This window comes from Sphaerodactylus townsendi, linkage group LG01, assembly GCF_021028975.2.
Source record: "Sphaerodactylus townsendi isolate TG3544 linkage group LG01, MPM_Stown_v2.3, whole genome shotgun sequence".
Taxonomy (NCBI): domain Eukaryota; kingdom Metazoa; phylum Chordata; class Lepidosauria; order Squamata; family Sphaerodactylidae; genus Sphaerodactylus; species Sphaerodactylus townsendi.
In genome coordinates, this window is record NC_059425.1 from 24561987 (window position 1) to 24572613 (window position 10627).

The window sequence follows — 10627 nt, forward strand, 5'->3', positions numbered from 1 at the left end:
CCACCTGGGAAGTAGAGAAGGCCCTGCCTTTATGCTTTATAGCTTGCAAGGGCAGCGTCTGTATGAAGGTAGTGATATCCTCCCAGACTGTCTAAATGTGCAGACCCTGTCTTACCCCATTTGAATTTGGACAGGCATGACTAATGTGGAAGGGGGCATTTGGGGCAGGCGTTGTGGGCTGTAAGGAGGTCTGGGTCCTTTCTCCTCTTTGCCCCTCTGGAGCTAGCCAGCCTTCCCCTGGTTGGAGCCAGAGAGGTGGCACGACTCCTTTTCTCCCTTTTGTTTCCTCTCTAGGACGCCTTGTTCTTCCTGAAGGACTTTTTCACCAGCTTGGCTGCCGGCATTAACCCTGTAGTGCCCATTGAGGCAGGGCCTGAAGGTGAGCCTGGCCTATCAGTTTGTTTTGGCCGGTTTTCCCATCCTCTCAGAGGCATGGCTGTGGATTTAGAGCAGACCTATGAAAGACCAGGCTGGAAAGTCGTTCCCTTGATGTGGCCTCTGCTCTTTTTTGTTCCCATCGTCCCATAGGTCGCCTGGAGTCTCTGGGGAAGGAGACTGAGGGAATTGAGGGAGAGATGACGGCTTCGATGGAGACCACGTTCAGTGAAAACAGCTCTTTGTCCAACACCTCCTCTTCCTCCTCTGACCAGCCTGTCTACTTCCGGTAAATAACCTCAAAGGGAGGGAGGCCAAAGCACTTGTGTGTGGAGAGCAGGAGGAGGCTGTACTGAGGAAGCTGAGAGCCAGCGTGGTGTAGTGGTTAAGAGCAGGTGGATTCTAATCTGGAGAACCGGGTTTGATTCTCCACTCCTCCACCTGAGTGGCAGAGGCTTATCTGGTGAACCAAGTGTGTTTCCACACTTCTACACTCCTGCTTGGTGACCTTAGGCTAGTCACAGTTTTTTGGAAGTCTTTCAGCCCCACCTGCCTTACAAGGTGGGTGTTGTGGGAAAGGAAGGGAAAGGAGTTTGTAAGCTACCTTGAGTCTCCTTACAGGAGAAAAAGCATACATCCAAACTCTTCCTCCTCCTCTTCTTCTTTCTTCCTCACCTGCTTGATATTTACCTGCAGGGAGTTCCGGTTCACCTCTGAAGTGCCCATCTGGCTAGACTACCATGGCAAGCACGTGACTGTGGACCAGGTGGTGAGTAGCTAAGCTGGGGAAAGCTCTTCCACCTCCAGGCCCTGTGAACTCACTCAGGAAACTGGTCCTTCCCTGTGGACTACCTGGCAGCCCTTTCTGTGTCCCACCTCCCTGCTTTGATGGGAAAAACTCAAAGGCGTCTAACAAAAGCGGTGTGAAAGACCAATCAGGCCAAAAGAAGGGACTTTGTTGCCTTTCTTTTCTGTGAGTAAAACCTTCTCCTCCTAACCCATGGCCCTGCTTGCCCTTAGTGCTGAGAAGGGAAAATGCCCCAGGGTTTGGGCGGGGAAGAGAATTTTCTGTTTAGAAGAAGGTTCGTAACTTCCTGCTTTCCTAGGGCACTTTTGCTGGCATCCTGATTGGCCTGGCGCAGCTCAACTGCTCCGAACTCAAACTCAAGAGGCTTTGCTGTCGACATGGGTAAGGAGCTGGGGCGGAGGGTCAGAGAAGAGGAAGGCCAGGAGAGGGCAGTGGTTAATTTTTGCTGACATAGCGGCATGTCCTTGCGAGGACTGACCTCAGTATGCGCGCGCATTATTACGCTACCCCACTCACATATTCACACTATTAATGTAACGACAGGGATTTTCGCAGGATTGCTGTCTTTTTGCTCCGAAACGTTCACAAACTTTGTCTGTTTGTCAAAAACTATATTTGGCATTTATTGCCCTTCCTCGCTTCCTCTCACAAAATACGCCGACTATTTCGGTTTGATGACTAATAGCAAGAGATGCAAAGCTGGTGGCCTTTTTGTTGCATCATCTCTGTACGTGGCAGGCTTCCAAAATAGCAGCAACATTTTAAAAAGCTCCCTGCCCCAAGGAGCTTACAGTTACAATTTCAGCCGCAGTGGAGACACTGAGAAGGAAACGTGGGATGGAATGTGAGCAGTGACTCCAGGGAGGCTTGAGTGTCACGCTGGCATCTTTGTGACCCAGGCTCAAATCCCTACTCAGCCATGGAACCTTGCTGGGTGACCTTGGACTAGTCACACACGCTCAGCAACCTACCCCATAGGGTGTATGTCCGGATAAAATGGAGGCAAGGAACGCAATGCAAACAGCTTCACGTCCCCATTTCAGTGCAGTGGTAGGAAGAAAATAAAATAAAAATGAATAAGAATGCAGTGACTGACCCTTAGGCTGCAAACGTGATACTGTAAGCACTGGTCTCTTACAACAAACAGAAGGTCTGTCCTATATTGTGGGCAAACAAGTGAGATAAAAGCAACAGTACTCTGTTGAATTTTTACTGCAAGTTTCCCCACAGATCAAAACTTAGGTGCCACTCATTTGTTTCTCATGTGACACACGAAGCAGAGATGGGGATCTCAGAGACTGCAGCAGAGAACTTTGGCTCCTTACTTATGGAGCAGGGAGACCCCTGGAGCAGCTCACCCAGGGTTGAGCCCCAGCTGGTAACTGCTTCATTAGGGGTTCACTAGAAGTGGCCAGAGGTTTCCCTCCAGAACTGCTGGGCCTTTGCATCGTGAGGTGGCCGGGGAGGTTGGCCCATGAATAATTTCCAAGTTTCACTATGGAAAACTTGGCTAAAACTTTGACTGGGTGACTTGTTACTAGGACCAAAACTGTGAAGCTTACAGTCAGTGCCAGTTCTGCTGCAGTTTCTTCCAGTTTACCACTGACAAAAGGCTTCAGGGAGCATTGCTCCATTTTTTCATCCAGAAGGTTATCAAAAATGAAGTTGGCTCGCCTGAAGCAATTAAGAAGTTAAATGTTGAGAGGTTAGCTGTCAGAGATCTCAGTAGACAAGCATTCCAGTGCCCCACTTCAGAGATTATGTCTGCATAAGTGGAATTTATTTGATAAGTGTTAAGCCTATATTGACATAATAAATACCACACACATTTAGAAGAAGAGGAGTTTGGATTTATACCCCACCTTTCTTTCCTGTAAGGAGACTCAAGGTGGCTTGAGTCTCCTTACAGACACCTTGTGAGGTAGGTGGAGCTGAGAGAGTTCTGAAAGAACTGTGACTAGCCCAAGGTCACCCAGCAGGAATGTAGGAGTGCGGAAACACATCTGGTTCACCAAATAAGCCCCTGCCACTCAGGTGTGGGAGTGGGGAATCAAACCCTGTTCTCCAGATTAGAATCCACCTGCTGTTAACCATTATACCACATTAATCAACCGTTATGCTTATTGCAATATAACAACATTGATTATAAAATAATGTTAATATCATCATGACAAAAAGAGAAAGAACATAATCCATAAACAACAAAAGTTCAGAATTCTCTACTTCCAGTTACCTTCACCTAGTATATCCAATTTTCTTCAGTCTATCTAACCATAGCATTTCCCATCCAACTACAATACTATTATTCCTATAATCTTGTAACAGGCGGAATTTAAATTCCCCCAGAAGTCCTTGTATTTACTTTCAGTTCACCTTAACTGCCAGATTCAATTGTTGCTTGCTGGTTGCACAGTTAAAACTAATGAATTCCTTATTTCTTGAGTGCCATCAATTTTGGCTATTCACAGCCTTCCTTCCTTGGATTTGTGATATGTTCAGCATGAGAAGAAAGCCATGAGATAACAGGTGTCTGAAAACTCTTTACTGTGTGTGATTTGGTGACCACCCAACATACTCAAGGTCCTGAGCTAAGTCTCAGGCTGGAAAAGGCTTTTTCTTGATGCCTATAAACTACCCTCCTTCCAGACACATAGCAAGAGAGCAATCTATACTACTGAGTCTCTGACAGAGAAAAATACTGTTCTGGTGCTCACAAAGGAATCCCTTTATCGGACAGCACTCCTGCCTGAAAAGCGCTCCTTGTTTAAGATGTGTTTAACAATACTAAGCCCCTCTCAGGCAATCCAGCGAAGTGTGTCTACTGATTAGTCAGAGCAGAGTGTGAAGCCAAAAACAGATGTTGAAAATCAGACCTTTCTGAAGGGGAACTGCCTGCCAGTCACTAGCTTTAGGATGTCGAACAAGTGAGGGCCGAGCAAGCTTGCCTTCCTGCTTCTAAAAAAAAATCCAGCGCTGTGAATCAACCACGCTTATTCCTCCTCCGTAATTGGCAAACTTTACGCAATGGAATTGTCGTGGTGTGGGATCTCGAGTTTGATGACAGGGAAAACGTAAGCTACTTCCTGCTGTCTCTAGGATCCTCGACCCCCTGTGGTGTGGGGCTTATTAATCCAGCCTGCAGAAAGGCTGATTGTACCTTCGTCGTGTGAATGCTGAAAAGCTCATTCCCATCCTTTATGACATCATCTGCAATTGTGTACAAATGTTTCTGCTATAAATATAAAAGGGTTGTTGCTTTTTATATGCTGGCTGCAACGAGAGTGACATTTTGCATAGCGGCGGAAAGAAGGAAGTGTGTAGCACCAAAGAAAACGTTTGGGAATGATTTTGTACGGTGGAATTGATCACATAACGAACCCACACACTCAGTACCATTTTAAAAAATATCTTTTCAAATATTTTTGGAAGGCTTTCCTCGTGCAGAGCACAACTTTCTCAAACCCTCTTCTAATGCGGTCTGAAATGTAGTTCCGTGGGGGCAGGGAAACCCCAGGATAGCATTTTTTAAGAGGGGGGGGGGTTGGGTTGGTTGCATTTTGGGCTAACAGTGGAAGGGGAAAATCATGCTCTTCTGTCCTTAGAAAATGTGCATTGGAGAAACTGAGTGTAACATGTATGGAAAGGGGGGGGGGGTTAAGGAGAGTGATATGAGCTATGGGTCTCAATTGAGGGTAAAGGCAGGATATAAATGAAGTAACTAAAAAAGCTAATTATTGTGGCTAAACTTGGGTTTTCTTAGCCAGCTCTGAAAAATTTGAAATTGCAAAGGGTAGTTACTTGTTTGGTGAGGTGACATCCATTTCTGAAGACTCTATATTCATATATATTTTATAATTGGGAGGTGCTGTGGCTCACAGGTAGAGCATCTGCTCGGCATGAAGGAGGTCCCAGGTTCAATACCTGACCTCTCCAGTTGAAAAGACCAGGTCGCAAGTGATGTTCAAGACCTCTGCCTGCAGAACCACGGCCAGTCTGAGTAGGCAATACTGACCTTGTGGAACCAATACTGACCTGGAATTCATTCATTCATTCATTCATTCATTCATTCATTCATTCATTCATTCATTCATTCATTCATTCACTCATTCATTCACTCATTTATTCATTCATTCATTGTTAATTTTATATACTGCCCCTCCCCCGAAGGGCTCTGGGCGGTGTACAACATAACATATAACAATAAAACCAGTTGAGCACATAAACAAATTACATGATATACATAAATAATATAGGCCCCAAAGTCATACTGCTAAAAACTCTTTAAAATGCAGCAATCGATACAAATGTGTCGGCGTTCTGCAATTAAAACCCACATGAAAACCCTCCCCAAGAACAGAGGGGGAATGGTGGTCCTGGTGATGTTAGCGGGACCCCAGATGTAGAGGGGAACTAAGGTGGGGCACAATCAGCAGCTGGCCCCATCAAAAGCCCCATGTGCTCATATTCATGTGTTCATGCCTTTAATATGAAAATCAAATGGAGCGGAGTGTCCATGCTGTTGAGAGCCAGCGTAATGTAGAAGTTGAGAGCAGCAAACTTTGATCTGGTGAACTGGATTTGTTTTCCCCACTCCTCTACATAAAGCCTGCTGGACGACCTTGGGCCAGTCACAGTTCTCTCAGCACTCTCTCAGCCTCACCTGCCTCACACAGTGTCTGTCATGGGGAGGGGAAGAGAAGGCAATTGTGAGTCGCTTTGAGACTCCTTAAAGAGCTTTTTAAAAACCAGCTCTTCTTCATCCTAGTGACATTCCAGGAATTTTTGGGATGCCTCTCAGTGGCAGCCTGCATTTTTTGCCCCTAGCAAAAGTGTGGAGCGAATTATGCAAAAGAGGCAATTATATAAGTTTTTTGAAGTTGCGAAACGTAGGCAAGTCCCAGAATTCAGGTTTCTTCCAGACACGTGTGTTTTACATTCTGCCTCCTGTTGAAGCTTGCTTTGAGTGACCCGGGGCCAGTCATGCTTTCAGCCTAACCTACTTCACAAGGTTGTTGTGAGGGTAAAACGGGGAAAAGAATTATGATAGAAGCTATTTTGGGGCCCCATTGGGGTAGAAAGGCAGGATATAAATAAAAGAGATAAATTGTGCCAAGAGTCCCAGCTGAGCTGCATAAGTCATTGTGTAGGTGGTTGGATTCTGCATCAGGCCTCCTATGTGGGGGAAGGACATTACCACTGGGCCTCTGACCTTTGCTCTTCCACCCTAAGGCTCCTAGGTGTAGAGAAAGTGGTGAACTATGCACTGACGGAGTGGCTGACAGATATCCGCAAGAACCAGCTGCCAGGCATCCTGGGAGGTGTAGGCCCCATGCACTCGGTGGTGCAGCTCTGTAAGTGGTCCCTGACGGCAGAATGAGCCTTTTGGGTTGTGCAGAGGGAGTGGGGGATAGCAGCAGCCCCAGCAAGAAAAGTGGCTGTCTGCTAAATGTTTTTGGAGGGGGGTGCGAGGTTTGGAAAGCTTCCCCCCCCCCCCCCCCCCCGCACAAGCACTCTCCTCTTTCTCCCCCCAGTCCACGGCCTGCGTGACCTCTTCTGGCTCCCCATCGAACAGTATCGCAAGGATGGGCGCATCATCCGTGGCCTGCAGCGTGGCGCGGCCTCCTTTGGCACATCTACTGCCTCTGCGGCACTGGAGCTCAGCAATCGCCTGGTGCAAGCCATCCAGGTCTGGGTTGTGTGGCAGTGGAGATGGGAAGGATTGGGGGGGGGGGGGGAGGGCGTTGTTCCTGCCCTTGTGATTTTTCAGGGCTGTGTCCAAGGTTCTTAACTTTGAGCAGAGAGCTTTGACCTTGTTTTCCTCCTTCTAAAGCCTTCCTTGAGACCTGTCTGCTCTGGCGCAGGGTGGAGGCAACCAGGGTGCTTTGAAATGCACCCTCTTCCTTCGCCACATACAATCTCTTCTCTTGCTTTTTAGGCCACAGCAGAGACAGTCTACGACATCCTGTCCCCTACAGCCCCTCCTACGACTCGCGCCCTTCTGGATAAGAAGCACACTCGCAAACTAAGGCGTGGTCATCAGCCAGCAGACCTGCGGGAGGGCATGGCCAAAGCGTATGACACCGTGCGAGAGGTAATGTCCCCCGTGCAACTCCCGGGGGGTGCTGGGTTGCCGGAGGAACGGAGGTTCTGGCCAATGGAGAGGCCTCACCAGTCTTGTCAAGTGAGAGGCAACATGTGGGCTCCTGACAGTCACTTTGGGAGTTTATATCCTGCCCTGGAGCCACCTTCTGCGTGAAATGGGGGAGAAGAGAGGTTATCCAATCTCTCCAACATCTGTTCAGCTCTCCCTGTCTGCCTTTCTTCAGAGTTCTGTCAGGGGCTGGGGGGAATGTGGGGTGAGGCTCTTTAATTTGTCTTATCTTAACTAGAGCCCGGGAAAGAAGGCGGCATAATATAGCCCATGTTGAAACCTAAGTACTCCTTGATTTGTAGTATCTTAACTAGGCCCGGGAAGGAAGGTGGCATAATATGGCTACCCATATTATCTTGATCCTCCTTGATCTGAGATTGCAAATGCCTTAGCAGACCAGGTGCTCAGGAGCAGCAGCAGCAGCAGGTCATTGCTTTCACATCCTGCATGTGAGCTCCCAAAGGCACCTGGTGGGCCACTGCAAGTAGCAGAGTACTGGACTAGATGGACTCTGGTCTGATCCAGCAGGCTCTTTCTTACGTTCTTATGTTCTAATATAGCCCATGTTGGAATCTAAGTAGGGTTGATACTTGGATGGGAGACCCCAAAGAAGGCTTTGTGGAGGACGGTAATAGCAAACCACCTCTGTTTCTCACACGCCTTGAAAGATCCTTGCTGGGGTCCCCATCAGTCAGCTGCAACTTGACCGCACTTATGGACATAACTAGACCCCGCCCTCCTCCTCCTCCTGCCAATGCTTTCTGTCCTCCTCATTCTCCAGGGCGTCATCGACACAGCCCAGGCCATCTGTGACGTTGCCACCCGCGGCCATGAGCAGAAGGGGATCACGGGAGCAGTGGGAGGCGTCCTGCGGCAGATTCCCCCCACGGTGGTGAAACCGCTCATCGTGGCTTCAGAAGCCACCTCCAACCTCCTGGGGGGGATGCGTAACCAGATCAAGCCCGACGCTCGCAAGGAAGAGTCTCTGAAATGGCGGTCAGAGGACAACCAGGAGTGATGGGCTCCATCCAATCCTGTGGAGCCAGACCCGGAGCATGGCGCGGGGGGTGGGGGCTGTGCCTTTTCATTATGCCAGATGTTGCACAGCCATTGAACGACGCAACCCCCTTCCCCCATATGAAGAACTGTTGAATTGTGGGTTGGGGGGGGGAGAGAAAAGCTTCTCCCTCAGCAAGAATTTAGGGGGGAGTTGGTTTAGCTCAACACGCACGGGGTACACAAAGCATCATGGGGAGGGGCCGACTCCACCGGTCCTCATGTGGCTTCAGTCTTATTTTTGTACTTTTTGGGAGTAAACTTCTGCTATCCAGCTGGTATATGATCTGCAGCTGCTGTCCCACCTCCCACCCCCCACCCCAGTGAGGAGGACGAGAGGGAAAACAGTCGAACAATTAAAGGACAATGTGGATCTGTTTTCAGCTCCAGGTGTGGTTGGATATGGGGTCAGAGGTCTATAAGTGGGGAGCCTCTTATTTTTTGCCTCCACCTGTCGAAAGAAGTATTCAGGTGCTCCTGGCCTACCGGAAGCTGCACAGTCCGGAGCAGCTGTTGTCTCTCTGTGTGAGCAACCCCATGCAGGACTAATGGTGTAATTCTTTCCACGTGAAGATAATGTACAGTAGTAAGCAAGCCAAGAACCAAAAGGAAAGTGGGGTGAGGGGAGTAATGGGAGGGGTAAGCTTAGGCCACTGTGAAGAGCAGGTGAGGCTCGTCTGGGGATATGGCCACCAGTGGTTGGAGGAGGTAGTCCGTGCTGGGCAGAGACCCAGACTCACATTTTCTTGCATCTGAATCTGGAAACGCCCCTGACAGCCGGGTTGCAATGCTCCTTGCGGCCTCTGGGGGGAGCAAAATGGGACCATTTGCTTCTTGCCTAGGGAACTGGGTCCCTGCAAGCTCAGCCCAAATTGTTCTGGCATAGCAAGCAACATGGACCCCTTACTTAAGATATCTCCTTTTCTGGCACACCGCAGTGGTGTCGGTGCTGCCTCCTGGCTGTCCTCCTTCAGCACAGCCGTGGTATCGGAGAAGCTGTTGCGAGTGTGGGGCTAGAGCTCGTTTTTCTGGGCTTTGTTTCTCCAGAGAGAGGAGCAGAAGTTCAAGTGCGTCATTTCTGTACTCCGGCAAGGAAGGAGGAATCATTTCTCCCGCCTCCTTTCCCCATTGTCTCTCGTGTTCTTCCTCCCACTACACCTTGTTGGGAAAAGGAAACCATATCCATGGCAACCTGTTTCATAGAAAGGAAACGCTTGCCGAGGGCTTGGCATCAGAATGCAGGAGGGGGAAGGGACCGGTGGTTGGCTCCAGCTGCCAGAAGGGGAAGCTTCTGCCGCCTGCCCCTTGGCGCTCAGCCTGGGACCGGGGGCTTTGCAGTGGCTTGTTTGTGTCCAGTTGCCCGGGCGATGCTGCAAGATGTAATGTGCCCAGGAGAGTGCAATTCTGCATGGAATGTCAAGCAGGCCCCTGGACAGTGCCGGCCGCTTCTGACGGTGCATCCCAAGCTCTCCAGGGAGTAATCAGGAGGCTGAGGATCGAAGCCAAAGGATGGAACACATTTGTCCTTGGCCCGCTTTTGGACTCGGGAGAGCCTCAGTGTGGTGTTTCTCAAATTCTTTCCCACAAGAGCTAGATTCTTGCACGCTCATCTGCAGGAGGCTCCGGTTCTTCCTCAGCTGCCCTAGTTGCTACCATCTGGCACGAGGGCCTCAGGCCCAACAGTGGTACGGAAAAAGAGGCTGCAAGGGAGCGGGAACAGAATTTTGTCTGCTGCAAGGAAGTTTCTGGGGGGAACTTGAGTGTATTAAAGTTGAGAATAAATGGAGCAATCTGCTTTTGGAACAGACTGTTTTTATTTAGGAGAGTGACATGTTTTTAGGAGTTGGGACCCTCCCCTTGCCCCAAATTAGACACCCACACTGTGCCTGCCTCCATTATATCCCAGACAGGGATTGAAAACAGCCTTCTGTCAAGGGGCATGGACATTTCTGCCTGTGCCCCATTCCCCTAGAGTTTATGACACTATCACAGCCAGCACATCCAGGAGAGCTGCGAAGAAGCAATTCTGCAGGAGTTTTGCGCTGAGCTGTTGATTTCCTAAAAGCAGCACTTTTGTGTTACCAAATCGTGCTTCAGTATTGTAAATATTCCAGGGGAGGGGTATCAGGAGGCAGAAAATGCTGCTGCATCAAGTCACCAGCCCTGTTCACACATTACAATGAATGCGGATACAGCCAGCATATATGTGTGTAAAAAAAGAAGGGAAGAGTTTCTCT

The 10627-nt window shown here is 49.1% G+C and overlaps 1 protein-coding gene across 1 annotated transcript in view; it reads left to right on the plus strand.

The window, feature by feature from the left end:
- The window catches only part of ATG2A (autophagy related 2A), a 45172-nt gene extending 34979 nt beyond the window's left edge, over positions 1-10193 (plus strand). Inside the window, exons 35-42 of the mRNA XM_048514235.1 lie at positions 295-379; positions 529-664; positions 1072-1144; positions 1482-1564; positions 6413-6534; positions 6715-6869; positions 7119-7274; positions 8116-10193. Coding sequence (XP_048370192.1) covers positions 295-379; positions 529-664; positions 1072-1144; positions 1482-1564; positions 6413-6534; positions 6715-6869; positions 7119-7274; positions 8116-8352 — 1047 coding nt within the window. The 3' untranslated portion in view covers positions 8353-10193. The remainder of the gene's footprint in view (positions 1-294; positions 380-528; positions 665-1071; positions 1145-1481; positions 1565-6412; positions 6535-6714; positions 6870-7118; positions 7275-8115) is intronic.
- Positions 10194-10627: the final 434 nt, after the last annotated feature.